Here is a 21082-nt window from a genome sequence, read left to right on the forward strand (position 1 = left end):
TGAGCTAGAATTCACCTTCAAATAGCCTGCCTCATACATAAGGTTCTTCGCCTCACACATAAGATGCTTCTGCCCTGCTACCTAAGAAGGCACCTCTGCATCAGAAGTACAGAACATCCACAGTTTTTTAAGAAATGTCCATGACAAAAAACAAAACCTCCCAATCAAATGTTCTACTGTCAGGCATTCTGAACCTGGAGTGACCTATCTGAAGAACTCAATTGAATAGAATCTTACTAGTCTTCTTTGATGCTCTAAATATTCACCTATTCTGACTCCACCTGAAACCAGATTACTAATGGACCTCCATTTTTCTTCTTCAACTGTTACTTGCTTGATTATTCTTGTAGTTTCACATAAAGTATATTCTACACGTGTATACTGGTCCTCTCTATGTTGTTAGATAGTCCTATGTGAAGTGCTCTGCTGCCCAAGTGGTGAGGTCCATACCATATAAATAACAAAATAACATTAATAATAAATAAAGTCCCTTTTACAGATATACTAAATAGAAAAGATTTAGATTTACAATATTTCATTTTTATTGAAATTTTCTGAGAAAGGCAATACACATTATTTTCCATAAAATGGCATAAAAACGAAACCAAAACATTCATTTGAATGAAATATACACAACTTGCCCCTTTCTGGAGATTACCCCATTTTGTGGGTAGTATCCTTGTGGCAGGACTCCATCTATTTACTAAACACCTTCAAAGATTTGATACACACCATCACAATGTACTCCAAATAAAAACACATTTCTAGTGAAAAATGTACATTTGCACAAGTGTGGATCACACAGTGCATCAGGCAAAAACAACAAACACCAAGCAGGCAACGGAAAAAACTATAAGAATGTGTGGAGATGCCTGTCTGGGGGAATTCCCCTCAGAACACTTCTACCCCTTATGCTGAGAGTACAAAAAGACCCACAAAGTTGTATTTAATGGTCTGTGAAGAGGGTTATAGAATGATGTTCACCCGCCTGGCAATTGTAATACAATACATGCAGTTGTACATAAAAGAAGTGAGAAACATGGACTGTGGGGCTGCCAGCATCCCAATACAACAGTGCCCCATTACTGAATGTGACTAGCATGAGGTAAAACCACAGCCCAGTGTGAGATTAACTGAGCCAGTGAATGGCACCACAGTTTTAATGCTGCTAGCAGCTACACAACCCCAAAGCAGTTATGAGTCCTCTTAATAAGAATGTCCTTGGGAATTCACTTTTTTCAAACCTTGATATATAAAGTATATGGCACTGTTCTAACTCAAAGTTGTGCTAAATTCTTGAGATTTAAATAGCCTGAAGCATACATTATCATAGTTGTTATTCTATACCTGCAAGTAGTCTTCAAGAAACAGCTGTTGCTGTACATTAGATTAATATAATGCATAATCACAAACAGGGCATCGCAATGTTGTATTCAATGGATCTGCAACAATGGGTGATGAAATCACTATGTTCTAGGGATGAATATGTTGCTAGTTACATTTGCACTGAAATGGGTTTTGATGGTGCATGACAGCATGACAAGGTCACTCTCATACCAAGCATATGTTCAGCACAATGTGCCTTTCAGTGGTGGGGTAGCACTATAGCATTTGCAGGATGCCCCAATGCACTATCCCATGAAGCCCTATTGAACAATGCCTGATCATGTCAATATATACTTTTCATTGCAGACAACATAGTTGATAAACTGATTTAGAGGACATAACATTCCAGGTATCAGCTTGTAATTTAGAAGATAAAAAGTAATTTCATGAAGTAGAGTGATCACATCATTCAGTGTGTTGTTTTCTGACAAGTGGTCACTTTTGCTTGCTGATTGATGATGTCATAAACATGCATGTGTGGTTGTTGTCTGCATCCACTGGTTGCTTACAAGCTTATCTTGGACCCAATTAATACGCTCTATTGCAGGGATCCCGTGTACATGTCATGCTGTTGAATGCCAAGAGTGTGCTTGAACACAATACTGAAACCATCAGAGATACTGCTTCATGACCTTAATTTGTCTGAATTGTGAGTTGGTGGGCTAACTATGATGAGATGCTAACCATATGGATGATATTGCATGGTCACGACTCAAATAACATGATGTTGACAGTGAGGAGAAAGAGTAAGATTCTAGTGGGATATCGCAAGTGAGTTTCTTCTGTCCGCCATTCATAATGGAAGGAGAGATCACTTTCAGTGGGATTCCCTACTGGTTGCTGCACTAATTTGGCATGAATGTCCATATGTTTGCTTATTGACTGAGAAAAGATGAAAATGTATTCCCTCCAATGACCTGGTGACCAGTCTGACACTCTAAGACATGTTGGGCATAATCCAGTATTTAAATCCACCTTCCAGTACATATGTCTGTGATGGACTTTAGCAGCTTTTAAAAATGCTAGTCCATTTGTCTCTTGTCCTATAAACCCCGGGGCCTCATTTACAAGAGGCCTGCGCTGCCGGAGCATCCCTTTTAATGATGCTCCAGTGATGCAGGCCTTATCTACGAGGCCACAGAAAGCCACCTTGTGTGTCACTGCGTTCCCTCCCACTTTCCTGGGGAGGCATGCCATTGGCATTGCGGTGGGTGGGTGTTCCCACTCAAAATCCAAGGTTTTTGACACATTCCCAGATTTACAACAAAGCTTAATCTGGGAATGCGTCAAAACCCTGCACCTCCCCAGGAGTGGTGTAAAAGTTGTTTTTGTGAAGAACGGTGTCCCTTCCTCCAGTAAAACAACCTAATTTCAATGCAGACACCTTTGAACCATGGTGCAAAGGTGACTGTGTTGACACATGGCAGTCATTAGTGCAACAGCGCTATGAAAGAGGACAGGAATGCACCTGTCTCATAGATACGGCACATTCCTGCCCTTCTCTTTTGAAGCAGGGCAGCAAGAAACACTGTGGTGCTGCCCTGCACCAACATTTTGTAAGTGAGGGCCCCCCATTGGAAAGCCAAACCACCCTTTACTTTTTTAGTGATGGCATCTAAAATATGTCACACTCTTATAGTATTTATTAAATATGAGTTTACTGTTTTGTTTCAGACCAATCTTTACAAAATAAAAATGCCAAAATAAAAAATAAAAAATGTAAGAAAAAGGGAGTTCTATTTCCTAAACCTTTTAGGGAGGACTGGATTATACATCCACCATTGGAACCATAGAACATTAAATACCCTCAGCATGGAGCCAACCATTATCCTGAAAATACTCTTCACTCTTTCCTCATATTCTTCTACTCATACAATCTGCCCCCATATATTATTCTGCTTTTTGCCATTGACCTACCATTGGGTGGTTAAAATATTCTAAGTGCAAATATTGTTGGATCATACAGAGAATAGCAATAGTAAATATCGTAGGAAGAAAACACTCAAACTAGACTCATAATCCCATGGAGTGAATGTGATCACATGATGCCATGTGAATATGAAGAATGCAGTTATGTATTGCAATATGTATATGATAGATTGGGAAGAGGATAGTGAATGAATTGGGATACTAGCTCAGGATATTAGTGGTGGGAGGATGCGAAGTAGGACTTGTTTGTAAATGAAGGTCCCTGGTGAATGAGATTAAAGTGAAGCAGTTGGCCAACAGGAATCTGAAGTAGTGATGAGTGGATAAGTTGGGCACCGTAAGGGTTTCAGTAGGCCTAATCTACCACATTCATTGTCTGTTAGAAAATTCCATTTTGTAGTAGTAAACAGATTGGAGACGTTGTCTGTTTGGCGATATTGGCATTGAGATGTCCAGAGTTTTGGATAACGGGTTGGGCTCCTGATGCAGCAGCTCACCGTCAGGTTTTTCCAAGGTGGATTGGAGGACTTTATGGAATGTCCAGTATATGGCACTTTGGAAAGGATCAGAGAGTTTTATGCATGGATGGGATACGTAGAGCTGCCATTTGGCTCTACAGTGCCTCTATTCTTCGAGCCAGTGTAAGCTCCAATGAAAGAGCCATCTTCATTAAACTGTCCGTGATCTCCATCACCATAATCAACCAGGCTGTCTCCACTTACAGATGCCTTGACATCCCCACCTATGGACTCCAAACTTCCCTGGAGAGGTTTTTCATCACTGTCACTGGAGAGAGAAAGGACAATATGAGCTGGAACTCTAGCCTAGGCAGCTTTCAAGATATTAGCAATTCTTTGCTGTAGAAGAATGCCTATTTTGCAAATAGTGGCAATTGCTTGCAAAACATCACATCACAAAGAGTTCAAATTCAGTATAAATGTTCATCTAATTGCTTATATTACACATGTATTCAAAGAACCATGATCAATTAATTCTGACCTGTGAGAAAACCTTCCCAAATGTTTTGTTTTCAAAAGCTGACATTTGTAATTAGGATTTCATCGTACAATTTCTTACAGTATCAAAAAATACATCACTAATAAATTGTATCAGTTTATACAAAAAGGTCCTGAAGTGCAAAACACAAGTTTTAAAATACTGGTCACAATTTGTGGCGAGTTTTTTGCAGTCAGTGTGGAATTTTGAGAATTGACCCAAGAAATGATAGTCAGTTCGCAAAATTCCCATTCAGAGTGGCTTGCTATCTGACTTGCCGCTGACTTTTAATAAGCTATGTTGCAAATTGCGACTTACTCCAATTGGGTGACAGGGAAACACAGCTGCATTAAAAAAGTTTTATTTTTCAAAAGTTTGAAATTTGTCAGCGGTCCCCTGGACCACCGCTTATTCCTCAACAAACTTTCTGTTTTTAAAAGTCACAAATGGAAATGTTTCATCTTCTCTTTTGTGAAAGGATTGTCATACCAACTCTGGATTCTGTACATTTTCAGTGTTTTGCCCTAGATTTCAGTTGCAAAACATTGATACAACATGCCTCTTTCAAATAGCGATTCCTTATGAATTCGCACACCCGTTCTAGAAGTTGGTAATAATTTAAAGACTCCTAAGATAGAGTTGGTGTGTTAAAAAAACATGTTTTATTGTCAGAATCACTGTTTGCAAACGTAATCACAATTTATACATTAAGCTCTAAATGCATATGAAAAACAAAATACAGTAATTTTCCCCATTAACTACAAATGGCTACAAACTTCCTTACCCTCTCACATTCTACTGAACAAGCCATTTCCATAACATTCATCCTTCCACATAATTCACCTATTCATATGTACAGTCCCTATGTCATGCAGATAGTGAACATCTGTTGTATTCTAAATAAATGGAAGAGAAATCTTTGTTATAACCCCGAGCCATGTCCTAAAGCAACCACTAGAATCCCAGTGAAAGCTAATTTCCCAAGTAAATATGTCACTATCCCATAGCTTGCCATATATCTTAAGCACAAATAAATCATAGTACAGCCAGTAGTAATGGAACAATTTTCAGAGTAGGGGGTACTGCCATCAATATTACATCACTGAACTCATAGGGACTGTGAAAGGTCCGAATTGTGCACCAAGATGAAGTGTATTAAATGAGCCACGCCCATCCAGCAGGAGATTAGTGAGGGAGCAATATGTAGCTGGTGGTCAATTTTGGATTATACTGTCTCAAATATATTGCTGAAGCATCTAATGGAAGTTCACTGTAATTTATCAACAGCAAATTTTCCATTGGAATGGCCACTTATTTTGCACAGACTGATAAATATGTAGCCACAAAGAATGTGTGGAAATCGGATTTCAGCCTAATTTTGTCATTTGGGCATCACCAAGTAGTGTCTTGAATTGCTTTGTTCATATTGAAATCTTTTTTTCCATCACACTTTAGAATTACCAAAAAAGCGTTTTCCTAGGTGCTCACATAATTTTAAATATTTGTACAGTTCATTTATAGGTATTTGAATTGTGTTTGAGTTAGGGGGGAAAAACGACCTCCTGCAGTCTTTCCTTTCACACTAGCAAGACTTCCTCATATTTCACTTTACAAAATTCTCTCACTTCACTGCCAGAGAAAGAAAACACCAGGGTCGGTGGTAAAAGAACCAGCAGCAATTGTCACAATTGCCTGACATTTAACCTGTCTCTGAACACACAGCAAATGTGACAAGATAAAAATAGAATTTAAAGGCATCTTTTTGCTAATTCACCTTCTGAACTACAGCATGAATATTTTGGGGTTGCTGCAGCACCCCTGCTTCCTGCACTTATGAGTACAGCTATTGACAATGACCGACCTAGACAGACAGTTCTCATTTAGCAACATGGAGGAGGAATGCCATGCATTGGGCAACATGAGTCAAATGAGGTTTTTGTGATTACCAAATAGCGATATTTACCGAATCGCTATTTGGCAATCCTAAAATGCTATGTATGTAAGGAATCGCCAAAGATTTTGTGATTCATTAATATTACCTAATAGTGATTCAGTAAATAGCAAATCGCTATTTGGTAATATTACTCCATTAGTTCCAATGGGGCGAAAGGCCCATGGGTGCAAATGGTTTTGCATTAGCTAATTTATGATTGCCTAATTGCTAATAGCAAATTAGGTAATTCAAAGCCAAGGGTTCCCAAGGGCCCTTGAAACACCCCTCCCCCAATAAATGTGCGCATGTAAAGTGCACACATGACCTAAGGGCATGTGTGCACTACATGGCACCTTGAAAAATGCAGTTTTGTGCTTTCTTCAAAGTTTGCACATGGTTACCATCGACTTGAAGTAGATGGGAATTGCATTTTCCTAAATGCACAGTTTGTACTTGGAATATGCTTGATACACGTACTAAGGGAATCACAATTTGCAATTCCCTATTTGTAGTCGCAAATTTATGTCATCGCAATTTTTGCAATAACCTAAAATTGTGACTACAAAGCCTTTCATACATCATGAAACACTATTTTGTATTCTCAAATGGCCAATTTTACCGAATCACACCGTTTGCGAATGCAAAAAACTTTCATGCATGTGGCCCATTGAGCGCTCTCTGAGACTGCCTACAGCTGTGTTGTCTTTAAACTGATAATGTGTTTTTTTAATTACCATTCAGCGCATAGATATAGCTGGTCTCTGTAAACTGCGTCCACTATATGAAGTGGACGTCGCACATATGCATATGTGTAGCACTACCGGGTGCAGAGCAGAAGACACTTCATGATCCACCATGAGGCTCAAAGAATATCGACTGATCCCGGCCTAACCCAACAGTGATGTGCACGTGTGAAAAATGCTTTTAGCTCCTACAGTTTGACACTGAAAACCGAAATGACCAAAGAACTGAAACCACCAGAGGTTTAAGGACAAATAACAGCCCTTGAAACGCAGGGTCCAAAAACACCGTGAAGGTTAGCATTTAAGAAACCACATCATTTACTCGAGGCGGATTCCAGAAATATTAAAGTTTTTTTCCACCTTTTTGTTCACTTGGGGATTTAAACTGACCTTTATGAAAATGGTATCACTTGCCCCGCGGCCTTAACCTATGAGCACAGCCATTAAACAATGTCCAAAATGTGATCGATGGTGTCATTAAAAAGAATAAAGTGAAATGTCCTGCGCTCTCGTGGGCTTTATAAATACACCTTTAAATGGCTCTTCGGGGCAATTACGAACCCTTGCTTTAGACTAGTACACCAGAGCAGCTGCTAAATAATAACAAATATAGTTTAGTTATTGTTTCAGTTTAAAAATATAAGCCATACAACAACAACATCCTCAGTTAGATACACTAAATCATCAGGAAATAAAATTGATTCGACGAATTCTTATAATATTCTAGTGTAAAACAATTGACAGCCGAGTAACTTGAAAACATGTTGCGAACTCGTTCGTCATCTAAAGACCACGAAATATAATCCTGCTATGATGCTCAAGACATCTAGCAAAAAGTTAAATATATAATACTGAGTGACCAAATTAGGTTACAAAAAAAAAATTCGAGGTAAGTGCCGAAAGCATGTAAAGGTGTAAAAAGGTATATATGGTCTAAACTAATTAATATTGAAGTTTGGAGATTTGGGGGGATTCCTTGGAATCGGTCATACATCTTTTATCTTTAAAAGTTATGTCTAAAGATTTCTCACAATAAATGATTCAAATCAGATAGCTAAAAAGTAACTTTACTCAACATTCTAAGAACTATATGATTCATTAGTGGGCAGAAGAGTCATCATCAAAAGTGAGCATGCCATCTATAGGATCTTGCAAATTTGCAAAGTCTTCTGACTTGGAACTTCACTTATATTTTTAAAGCTTTGCAAAGTTTACGCTCTGTGAAGCATGTCAAGTTTTAAAAAAATAGAGGCAACTTCACCAGTTGTCAGTGGTGGGCCGCCTTCTCTCATGGAAGCTTAAAAACCTGCCAGTTGTGCAAAACAGGCTGGGAAAATACTCCCCTGTGGTCGCATTCCGCATTTCTAACATTGCGGCGGGTGCTGCCTACAGCAGCACCCGCCGCAATGGTGAAATGACATGTTGTGCATTGCCATGCACAACGTGGCAGGCACCACGCAGTGCCTGTCACCTTGTGCATAGCAATGTAGGGGGGTACCATAGGTACCTTCCAAGTGCAGCCTCCCACCCCTCCTTTCCCGGGGGCCCGCAACGGGCCCCCAAAATGAATCCCCACCAGCCTTTCCAAGGCAGCATCGCCGGGAAAGGCCTTGATTCACCCCCAATGCTAATATGGATGGCGGTGCCTGCTAGGCACCGCCACCATATTGAGGCCCAATTCCGCCCGGCTGGCAATCGGAACGATTGCCGACTGGTGGAAAAGCGGTGGACGCACTTTGCGTCCGCCGTGATACCCCCGCCATTATAATATGACGGGGGTAAATTGGGTTGCGATGGTGGGCGGATCGCCCCCGCCGGGCCGGCGGTGGTGATCCACCCGCCATCCTAATCAACCCCCAAGACAGGTATTGCAGATACTCAGGGTCCCAATTCATGCTACATTTCTAGCCACCTTTAACATGAGCATAAAAAACTGCGCGTTTTTACTTTATTTTTTACCACGGGACAGTTACGGTGTTTGCATAACTGAACCAGAACTGTCTTTTATCCGTGATTTTTCAGAGAATATACTAGCCATGCTTTTTAGTCACTCTCGATCTTGTGTTGCTTTTCTATAGTTTTTCTTGAGCTCTCAAATTGTGATTCAATTTCTAAACTATATAATAAATGTTGTGGAGTTCATTCTCAATACTTGGGTACCCAGGCTATTTTATTTATTTAGGGGGTGGGTGTAGCATGCTGCTCACCATCACCTAAAAGCCTTAGAGTGCATAAAAAGAAAAAAGTTGGTAACCCTTGACTATCTTTCGCAGGACCCCAAAAGTGGAGGGGCCGGTCTTAGGCGTCTGACTGGTAGACTGAACGAGGTTCAAGTGTAGGGAGCATATTTACTAGTGGTTTACCCTATGCAAGGCAGCTGTGCTGTGTGAAATGAAGAGAGCAGAAATGCAACATATCCACTGATATATGGCACGCTTCTGTTCTCTTCCAGTGCTGGTGCACTCTGAGCTGCCTTGCACAAATTGAATGGCTGCCTGCATTATGAACAGGATTGTATTAATGCAGTAATAAATACCTTCCTGCACAAAAACAATCCATAGATGTAGTTTCCTCTTTCTATGCGTAATGCAAAAAGCATCACACTTGGAAATTAATATATTTTTCTTCATTACTCTGTTTTGTGGTAAGTGCAGGCTTTTGGCACAGTCAGGGATTTAATACCTTTGTTAAATCTAGGATTGCATCAAATTCTGTATGTGGATGCATGCTAATGCCCATTCTCCACCCTCCAAATCTTATCACTATGAAATGTAACGCAAGGCAGACCAAATCACCCCTTGCCTGGCTATGTAAATCTTCCTGAAGCCTTTGCGTTGTTGTTGCGTCGCCTTGCGCAAGGCAAGCAAAGTGCAAAGGATTAGTAAATCTTGGCTATAGTGTCTGGATGATGAAGTTATCCGAATGACTTGGAGAAGAGTTTGTTGTAGTCACAATATGTACTGCAGTCTAATTTTTATGTGTTCGTTTTTCATAAATTCCAGAAACAAGGCTTTAGGAGTGATCTTGAGTGAAATAAACATGTTCCTATCCCACAAAGTTAGCAACCTCTCTAGTGTCAATTTTAGTAATGCAAATGTAAACCAACAGTAAAACCACACAACATCCATGACAAACTTTAACTAGCAAAACATAAAACAATCAGAATTCTCTATTACTTTCCAGAATAAGTACTGCCTGCTGCTAAGACACTGGTGTCAATTAGAAACAAATCCAGCCTCTAGTATAATCAAATATTTCAGCAATATAGCTCCTAGTTTAACTGAGCACCATAAAACAAAAGACCGACGAAAAGACTATGGTGCCGATTACGATCCGGCAAAAACCGGGTACGAACCGTCGGACGGAGGCTTTTTTCCGTCCGACTCGTACCCGGTCGTAAAACTTTACGAACATGCAAGTACGATTCGCACGGAAACAGCATTTCCGTACGAGTCGTACAAAACACCGACCGACGAAAAGATACATACAAATGGGATCCGGGGAATGCGCCGACGTGACGTCGGGACGCTCTCAGGCAGCGCTTCACGAACCAGGAATTACGATTCGAACCGACAGCGGTCCGGACGGCAATATTTTTACGGCACCCAAAAAGTGCCGGAAAAGCGAAGTACGCAGCGATGCGAGTGGAATTGGGGGCCTGGTACATGCCGAACCCCCCCCCAGCCCCGTGAGTACGCGCCGTACCCCCCCAGCCCCTGTGAGTACGCGCCGAACCCCCTGTGTATGTACACCCCTGTACGCGCCGAACCCCCCCGTGTATGTACGGTGCGTACCCCCGTGTATGTACGGTGCGTACCCCCGTGTATGTACACGGGGCTACGCGCTGGGGGTATGCACCGTACATACACGGGGGGGTACGCACCGTACATACACGGGGGGTGCGCACCGTACATACACGGGGGGGGTACGCACCGTACATACACGGGGGGGTTCGGCGCGTACAGGGGTGTACATACACGGGGGTTCGGCGCGTACTCACGGGGGCTGGGGGGGGTACGGCGCGTACTCACGGGGGCTGGGGGGGTACGGCGCGTACTCACGGGGGCTGGGGGGGTACGGCGCATACCCACGGGGGCTGGGGGGGTATGGCGCGTACTCACGGGGGCTGGGGGGGGGTACGGCGCGTACTCACGGGGGCTGGGGGGGGTACGGCACATACTCACGGGGCGGGGGGGTACGGCGTGTACTCACGGGGGCTGGGGGGGTACGGCGCGTACTCACAGGGGCTGGGGGGGGTACGGCGCGTATGCGAGCACATGTCTCCATGGTTGCTATGGGAGTTCGGTCCGTACGGTGCATTTTCCATACGGTTGTATCATCGGACGCACGGGACGGATCGTAATTCCTCGGTCGGACTTCACTTTTCACATTTGTACGGTGACTCGTCCGAGGACGTGTCGGACACATTACCCGACCCGAGGACGTGTGGGGAATACTCCCCAATGCGATTCGTACGGACTTTTTACCATGCGAATCGTGATTGCCAGTTTGTACGGCACTTGTACGATTCGTACGGTAAAAAGACCGGATACGAGTCGTACGGGGAATTTTTTTACCGGATCGTGATCGGCACCCAAGTCTTCAAGGACCAAAAACGCCCCAAGCACAACTGAGATCCCTACAGTCAATGAATCTTAACAGATCTTATTACAACTGACTAACTGGATTAAACCGCAAACATTTGGAATTTCTAGTGCAACTGAGGACTCTAGGGCAAATCTTTGACCTAGGGAGATCCTAGAAGAGGCAACGATTATGGGGCTAGTTGCAGACCTTCAGGGCTTTTACGATGATTGACCTTGTTGGGCCCTATCACAGACATTTAAATCTCTTAGCAGAACCAGTGACATTCTAAGCAGGCCAGTATCTTGATTCAGGTGTGTTGCAACATGTGGTCTGCTCATTTACTGCACCCTGATTTTTTGCTTTTTAGATCACCCAGTTTTACTGTGGGTGATTTTAACTACATGTGCCTCTCCGAAAGGTAATCACATGGTAAATGGACTGTGCATGTTTACCACCCGTGTCTTTATTTTAAGGTAAGACTGCTAAGAGGCAGCTAGCTTGAGGGGAACTTGGCTGGTTACATGTGAACATATGTTCATGTGTGTGTGCTCATGTGTCCTGGTTGCGAGAGTGAGACTACTGTTGTGCTAAGCCCGGTAACTGTATGCAGGTAGCCTGCTGCAAAAAGGAATCTGCAGGGTTAGATATTGACCTGGGACAAGCCTTATAATGTTAGTGGGTAAAGTCAGTGTGATTTACTGTTCTGTCCGTAGTGACACTTTATTATAAACATAGGGGTACATTTGCCTAAGAGTACAGCATTGCTTTTCTTAGACCTACACAGTCAAATGAAGTACAAAACAGGGGTGAAAAGGGTGCTTCCAGTTCATATTCACAGGTCCTAAGACCATACATGTGTATTTTATGAATCCTCCAAAAATACTATATTTCTCTGGATCAGTTCAGGACCACAGCCCACGCTGTTTGTCACCCTGTTGGACAAAGTTCATTATATTTCTCTCCATCAGCAGGAACAAAGGCCTCCCCAAACAAAACGTGTAATTAACAGTGCTTCCCTCAGCTCCTAAGCAGGAAGGGATTGGGGTGAAAATCATAATCTTGTATGACCTGTCACACTATATTAGAGCTGGGGACAGTCCGGGCACATTGAACAAAGTAGGATGTCCATACAACTGGTGCCAACCCAGGAGGGGGCTCCTCTTTGAAGTTTTGGTGTGAAAGGCCCTGACAAAGATGTCAGTGATGGGCTAAGCTGAGACCCAGAAGCAGATGTGACCAGAAACTCCTGGGTGATGCTATCTTGGACTGCCCCAGCATGCTACGCAGTTGGGTTGGGACAGGGGTGAAGAGGTGACGTGACACTCTAGAATTAGCCAGGGGTGCCTGGCTTCTAGAAACTTCAACCCCCTTTTAAAAATGCTTGCACAAAAGAGGGAGAGAGGGGGCTGTTGGTGCTTCAGCACTCTTTGCTGCTGGATCCTGGGACGGTGACAGCCAAGGGTAACGGGAAAGAGAAATCCCTAGATGCCCAAAAGAACCAAGGACTCTGCCCCCACTTCCAATCAATCAATCAATCACCTAAATTTGTATAGCGCGCTACTCACCCGTGAGGGTCTCAAGGCACTGAGGGGGGGGAGGGGATCGCTACTGCTCGAACAGCCAGGTCTTAAGTTGTTTCCTGAAGGAGAGATGGTCTTGGGTCAGCCGTAGGTGAGTGGGAAGGGAGCTGCCAGGTAGGAGAAGGATCTTCCTCCGACGGTGGATTTCCGAAATCGTGGGACGGAGGCGAGGGCGAGGCTGGCGGATCGGAGCTGGCGGGTGGGTGTGTAGAATGCGAGGCGGCTGTTGAGGTACTTCGGGCCCATGTCATGGAGAGCCTTGTGTGCGTGGATGAGGAGTCTGAACGTGATCCTCTTGTTGACGGGGAGCCAGTGAAGGTCTTTCAGGTGGGCAGAGATGTGGCTGCGGCGAGGGATGTCCAGGATGATCCCATTGGGTCTCTTCAAGGGACTGTAAGACTGGCCCCCTTAATACACCTTGAGGACCAGTTAGGGGAAATATCTGCTGGCAGGGGCACCACCAACATTAAAAAGAAAGTGTGAAGATGGAGCTGCAGGAGTGCAGTAGCTTCTCCCCACAATATTTTTAACAGCTGACCATGCATTTGCAGGGTCAAGGAATCCCTGACACTCCAAGACTTTCACAGACTGTTTCAAAGCACTCCCAAGGCTGGAGCTATTGCTCTACAGCCAAGGGTTCATTGCATTCTAGGTGCTAGATCTGAGGCTACCTTTTATGTGGCCTGAAACTGTACAAAGAAGGTACAGGGTGTATAGCACTCTCTAGGGCCTGGAGATGTGGCTGCATTTCATGTGATCAGAAGGGGTGCCCTCAAGGGGCTGTTTTATTGTTGCTTTTTATGTGGCCTGAAAGTAAATAAAAACACACAAACAGATGCTACTATCATTTTAAAATGTGTTATTTAAATAGCAATGCTGATAGTGGCTACTGATGAAGGCTGATTTGCATTTTTGCATTTACGTATGGTTATTATTGATTACTGCATTTGCCCACAAACTGATTGTGTTTTAACATGTGGTTTGTTGTTCGTGTAATATGGTGAACCTCTAATAAAGCAATTATGCCTGGTTTATCTAAAGTGATACCCCCCTCCCTATTGTGATGTATTGTCTGGTGTAGGTGGGGGTATTGTGATTTTGAGGGTCATGACCTTTTACAAATCAAATGTGATTTTTTAAGGTCATCTAGGCTATTTTCAATCTGCCTTATGTATATATTTGCAAACTAATGTGTAGTATTTATTAGTGTGTTTGTAATAAATGTACTTTGCCTTTTTCTAAAGAAAAAGCAATGACTGGTCAATCATGGTATTATTCCATGACAATGAATGATGATTAGTAGCCTGTACTATCTCCCCTGAGTAGGCCTAGGACTGCTTTGCTTCGCTACCCTGAGAGAGTCAAGTGCTACAGTGGGGTGCTTGGTTCCCAGTAAGGGAAAATTATGGCCCTATTGCTTGCACAGGCATCGACTAGAGCTTCTAGAATAACTGCCCTTTTTGTAGCCTATCACTTGCACTTAGAAAACTTAGCATAACTAATCTCTGGGATGCAGTGAAGAAAATATTTAGCTCTCAAAGCATTTCTGACATTTTAAGAGCCATTGCAGCTTCTGTCAAAACACTCAACAGCCCACCCACAAAATCGAATCAGAGTGCTAAAACCAGGTACCATAACCACTCCCATTGAGGGAGATCTGTAGACAATCAGGTAACCTTAGAGGTCTTGGCATGGCTGGATATTGATATAACTGACCTCTGAAGCCAATCATTTACTGAGAGATCCTACTCTAAATCAGCCTTGGCATGGTCTAAATGCCCTTCAGCAATCAATTGAATATTTCTAGAGCTCATGACTAAACTAAACAACAGTGATACAAAGCAGTATGAGTTTCAAGACTATTGGCATATTTGAGGCCAGTATCTATCATGTGATTTCATTGTCAAAATGTTACAGCTTAGAGTCAATTACACCTTGGGTATGTGGACCCCATTATTTCACCAGTCTCCCCTCTCTGCCACGTTTCAGTAGAGCCACGAAATCTGCATGTTAATGCTGAGGTATTCAGCACATCATCTGCTGTAGAGGGTGGGCAAGGAGGATATAGTAGAAGACTACAAGACAGGAGGTGGATGGGACCAGGATTTGGTACATAGATATGGAATGTGGAACTGGTGGTAGGGTGGGACACAGAAGTGAACATGGTGTTTGGCCACAACTAATACTGATAAGGACAGGAAGGTCATAGCTTTCTAAATATTTTGTCAATGTGAAGGTGTTCCAATAAAAATATTTTTTAAGTCCTAATTTATTCAGACATGTTTTATCCTGTCAACACATACACTCCCACAATCTGTACAAAAAGCACAAATCCTATCTTGTGCCAGTCACCCCTTCAGCCGTGTGTAATGTTATATGTCTCCCTATCTTTGAACCAAATCACAAACGTATTACTTTTTGGTCCACACACGATTCCTGACATTCCTGCCATCCTGCCTTTATTCCTCAAACATTCAAAATCCTCTTCCTTGTCAATTAAGTGGTGAACATCTCTTCATTTTCATTGTAACATGACCCATACCTGTCTTCAGAGTTCTAGACCAGACAAAAATGCAGCTATTTATTCATTTACCTGTAATCTGCGAATGTCTCATCTTTAATGGACTGAGACTCCAGATCAGGGTGCAAATCTTCTTTTTCTTTAACTAGGAAGGGAAAAAGAAATCTTGAATTGAATTTCCATATTGAAAAAACTCACAAAGTCCCTCATTACAAATTGCAAGGTACTGGCTAGTTGCAAGCTTCTTACCAGTATTTACTATTACCAGGTGGCAACAGCTCACCAGTATTGTAGAATTCGGTGTTAAATCCCATTATAGACAAATAACAGTGTGGTCCCAGTTTCAGTGGGTGTACAATTACGTGGAATTTCCAATTCTGTGAGGCTTAATACACCTACTTACCACCTGATTTTATTTATAACCATTGAGCCCTTTATGGTTTGAAGATTACATTGCAAACTGGATAGCAAAATGTGCAATGCAAATACCCAGAACATTTTACAAACACACACAACTAGAATAACAATTACTTATGTGTGATGAAGACAATAATTAAAGGAGACCATATTATGGCATGTTGTTCAAAAGGTGGTAAATGGGATTTTGAGAACTTCAGAAACTGATTTGTTAAGGAAATTGGAGGAAAATTGATGAACAGAGAAGAATCAAAAGCGAACAGTGTTAGAAGTAGGAGCTGCAAGTATGCTGATGAGAGAAACAATGGATGAAGATATAGAAAAGGCTAAAGTAGAGAAGGAGAAAAGAGGGCGGATTAGGTCTGGAATAAATAATATAAAAAGAGTAATGAAAGGGGCATGTAAATTGGGAAGCAAATTAAATTAGTCAAATACAGGTTGTGGCAAAGCCAAAATAATTATGAAAAATGTAAAACAATGTTAACTAGTTTGCTGAGCAAAGACCTCCATAGTGAAAAGGGCTTTGAGTAGGAACCAGTTTAGAAATACCTTTTGAAAGGAAGATATTTAAGATTCTTTTTTAGTATAACATGTGAAGGAGGGGTATGAACAGCCTGTGGGAGAGATACTTCCACAATCTGGTAGCACAGCTGGAGAAGGACTGGGCCAGAGAATGTTGTTTTTTGAAAGCTATAGATTTAATACATTCCTGTCATACAGCCTGCAAACTCGAGATGGGTGACTGTACCCTCGTATATTCTTTACTGAATGGTTCCATCAGCGGCGTTTGGTGGAGTTTGAAAGTAAGATGGAGATATGAATTTTCGATGAGCCAGTGCAGCATACGTTGCATTTATATAGCACTTATTACCCTTGATGAGGTGTTGAAGCAATTTTATCTGAAAAGGGAACCTTTGTTCAACAAACAATCTATTTTTTGATAATTGAGTGAGCAGTGCAGGATGTAACCTTTGTGAACAGAAATGGTAGGCCTGCAAGGACACATGCTTATTATTTTAATCTGACATGGCCATAGCAGTTAAGAATGGAAAAAAACCTGGGACTACTTCTGAATTGATGAGATGCTATGGATGTATCAGCATAAGATCAGGATAAACATTTGCAATATTAAACCTAGATTGTAAGCAGCCTTGTTTAAAATGTATATGAATTGGGAATATGACCACCCACTTCATGTTTTACCTGGTTCTACTTTCACTCTGAAGAGGGACGTTACAGAAAAATCTCACACCATGCTATAAATAAAACATATGTAGCCTCCGCTTAGAAAAGAAATCCATTAAACATTGATGGGCATATTTATGAGCCCCTTGCGATGCCGTAGCATCACTTTTTATGACGCTCTGGCGGGGCAAACTACAAAATTATATTTATGAAGTCACGCATGGCTTTGAATGGCCTCATAGATATGGAGTAAGGCAAGGCAGTGTAAATCACTGCCTTGCCTTACTCTGCGCTAGGGAGGCATTCTGTGGGCATTGCAGTGGGTATTCCCAAGCAACACCCAGAGCTGCACAAACATGTAAACCTGGAGATGCATCAAAACCTTAAGCCTCTCCAGGGGAGGCGCAACAAGGAGAAATAACTTTATTTCTACTCCTTTTTACCGCTTTCCGTGTGTGCTGCATCCTGTAGCACACATAGAAAGAGGAGAAAGCCTTCCAGAATTGTTTTTCTGCAGGATGGTGCCCCTTCCTGCACAAAAACAATACTGCTTATAACACAGGCACACTTGCACCATTGTGCAAGGGTGCCTGAGTGGGTGCTAGGCTGCTGAAAGGTGTCAGCTCAGGGGGAAAGTATAGGAATGCACCGTATTGGACAAAATACGGTGCATTCCTGCCCTTTCACTTTGAGGACGGGCAGTGCAGCAAGATGAATTGCTGCGCTGCCCTTCACCAAATCCCCATAAATGAGGCCCTTAAGTCTTCACTTACACTTAAGAATTAAGGGGGGACTTTGCCGGAACTCCACACATAATAAAATAGGACAGACCTATCTTTTTATGTGCAGATTTCTCTGCCCCGAGTGCAGAGACCCTGCAGTTGTAAACTTACTATTAACTCATAGTTTGAGAATACCAAACCAAGAATAAACTTACATAAAAGTTTATGTGTACCTTCATGAATCATGCTCCTAAATTCTAAAAGAAAGGCTGACTTGTGGACTGCAAATCTTTATCTTAGGCCTGTCTCTTGAGAGTCTGATCTAGGGTTAGGTCTGGATGGAGAGGGGGTTGCCGACTCTCTTTTACAGGTAGAATGAATAGTTGCATTATTTTCCCTCTGGTTCACTTGACTGCAGAAATGGGGAAAGCTCAGCTGCCTATCTCAGCTCTAGATTTCACTCCTCTCTTGTGTCAGTCACTATATACTGACACAATTAAAGTGCAGTGCAGGAAGCTGAACACTGAATCCTGCACATTATGTCATCGAAACTTATGATGATAAACTTTGAAGACTTAATGCCCAGCTTGCTGTCCGCAGCCTCCACCTCCTCCCTTTTATAAATCATCACAGGGTTGGGTGGAGTCAGTGAGGCTTTCAAATTATAACCCACCCCACACTGTGATTAAATGTGAAAAGGTAGAGGGAGGTCCCTTCTCTGATTTATGTAAAGGCCCTTATACTGCAGTGCTGGGGCCAGAAGCACCCAGAGCTTACATTGCCAACATATCATCATGGGGTGAAGCGTGGCTCAGAAACCTGTGGCTTTGATAAGCTGAAGATGTCACAGGCCTCACGACTATGAGCTTGTCAATCTGGAAACTTTGGATGCAAGCAGTGAGTCTAAAATGAATGTGCATGCACATCCAATCATTTGGGAAAGGAAGAGAGTGTGATTGTGTGGAGTACATTTTAGTGCTGCCCTTGTAGCGTTTTTTTTAAGAGCATTTGAAAAAAACTATTGTGATATGAAAGAAAAATTCAGCCTCGATGCCGACAGGGGTGAGCTAGCACTGGTTTTCAAGAAACCACAGCAAATGGGTTTATGAAATCTGTTTTCATATATTAATGATACGGAGCACATTTTGGAAAAATGGAGGTTGTTCACAACTCTAGATTTATCCTGAGCTAACCATCAAATTAAGTTTCATTTGACATCCCTGTGCTTACTACCACGTGTAGCCACTTTACAGAGATTACAGATTTGTATAAATGCCATTTGAAATTGCAACTGCTCTTAGCATCTTCAATAGGATGATGGAGGTGCTCTCTTGACGTACTTGCTTAAGGTTATTTTTATTTTGTGCTCCGTCATAGGCGTAATAGTCTTGTCTGTCATAGAAATGAACAATTTACTTACATTGAGTAATGCTCTTTCTGGTGGACACTCTATATAAGTGCAGATTCCTTGACCTTGTGATTGTCCCCAGGTGCCAGACTAGATCCAGAAACTCAAAAAGCAGTACTCTTGCATGCCTTTAGGTGGTGTCATCTAGTTCCGCACCAACTTCTTTCCACCTCTGAAGTGACAGATGAAGCTTTATATACTGCCACCCATGCATGCTGATGTCAATTCTTTGCTTGTCTGTGCCCTCAGACATGTAGCTCATCAGCAAAGTGGAAGGACCAGTGTGAACATTTAAAAAAATGGTGCCTTTCTAGATGCAAAAGGAGAGCATTCCACAGACAGGGATGTGGGAGGGAGGTGAGAAGTATGCAGTCATGTAGAGTGTCCAACAGAAAGAGTGTTACCAAAGTCAATTAACATCATCTAACTGCAGATTCTGCACCTTGTGAATAGATACCTAAGCCATTCCTCCCAAAGTGGTGGGTTTGTCAGATTAAGAAGCCCTTCAGGGAAAAATGGGGCGAGATGCCCATCCTGGTGGACCTACCTGTCCAATAGTTCTTCATCACTCAACACTCAAAACACTCATAGGCTGATTGCCCTTTTTCAACAAAAAGGACAGATCCATCAAAAGGCACGTCCATAAGGGAAGGATATCCCTGGGAAAGTCAATGGCTCTCATCTATGGCTTGAGCTGAAACACTATAGCTTTACCAATTGTCAATCCTAAACAATCAGTGCTGCCTGGCCAGGCTGAAGGACCTCAGTGAAGGCCTTAGTTTTTTTCCTCTATAGTGAGGCGGTGCATGTCAAGAACTTCAGCAGCTCTTCTGATGACTAAGGCAAAATATGCACTTTCCTCAGTTAATCCACAAACCAGTTTTCAGCATCACAGCATAGATCAACTCATCTCATCACTCCCATTATTGTCTCCAAATAGCTGACTCTCTTCGGAGACTGAGCCAAACAGCTGGTGTAATGTCTGTGCAAAACTGCACTGTGCTGGTATTGTGTCAGAAGGATTTAGTATTTGACTGTGCTATACCAGGATTGGCATGCGGTCGAAGTTGGGACGACTTCAGCTCAGAGTTTTCACCACATTTGGATGTGGATCCTCATCCAGCAGTGGCAAAATTGGTTTTCAGCATTGACGTTGAAGTTACCGGTACAGATTTTGGTGCTGCAACTGAAATCAGAACTAATGCCCATGTGGAACAAGAAGCGGGTTTCAGAAGAAGAGATGGCACTGAGTACAAATCTGCCAGCAGTAATCTGCCTGATGATCCTTGGGCTGGAAGGTTCAGCAGAGGGGGCCAGAAGAGTGCTGAAGATGGGCAGCATGTCCTCCCTGAATAATTCGACCTGCTTTGACATCACCTAAGGACCCAGAAGATCAAGGTGCATTGGGACCAGGTTTGAAATCTGCTTCTCAGGGGGGACGGGAGCAAGACCAAATGGCACAGTGATGCGCATGTGCTGTCTTTGGTGATTGAGTCCCACTTGGACTTTTTGTGTTTTTCTTGGACCTGGACTTACCTAAAGACTTTGACTGCAATGAAGACCTGCAACTGCAATGACTTTAGGTGCAGGAGCAAATCTGCACTCTCAACTTTGACCGGAATCAGGACATGCATGGAGTCAGGCTCTATTTTGTCACGTAAAAGCTTTGCCTCGC

At 42.6% G+C, this 21082-nt stretch overlaps 1 protein-coding gene across 6 annotated transcripts in view; it reads right to left on the reverse strand.

Annotated features, from left to right (window-relative positions):
• Positions 1 to 518: 518 nt before the first annotated feature.
• Positions 519 to 21082, reverse strand: part of CHL1 (cell adhesion molecule L1 like) — a 463163-nt gene continuing 442599 nt past the window's right edge. For all 6 annotated transcript variants that reach the window (XM_085624524.1, XM_085624521.1, XM_085624522.1 and 3 more), the window contains 2 exons: positions 15748 to 15820; positions 519 to 4101 (listed from right to left, as the gene is read on the reverse strand). In XM_085624524.1, coding sequence (XP_085480650.1) covers positions 3891 to 4101; positions 15748 to 15820 — 284 coding nt within the window. In that variant the 3' untranslated portion in view covers positions 519 to 3890. The remainder of the gene's footprint in view (positions 4102 to 15747; positions 15821 to 21082) is intronic.

This window comes from Triturus cristatus, chromosome 9 (assembly GCF_964204655.1).
Source record: "Triturus cristatus chromosome 9, aTriCri1.1, whole genome shotgun sequence".
NCBI classification, from domain to species: domain Eukaryota; kingdom Metazoa; phylum Chordata; class Amphibia; order Caudata; family Salamandridae; genus Triturus; species Triturus cristatus.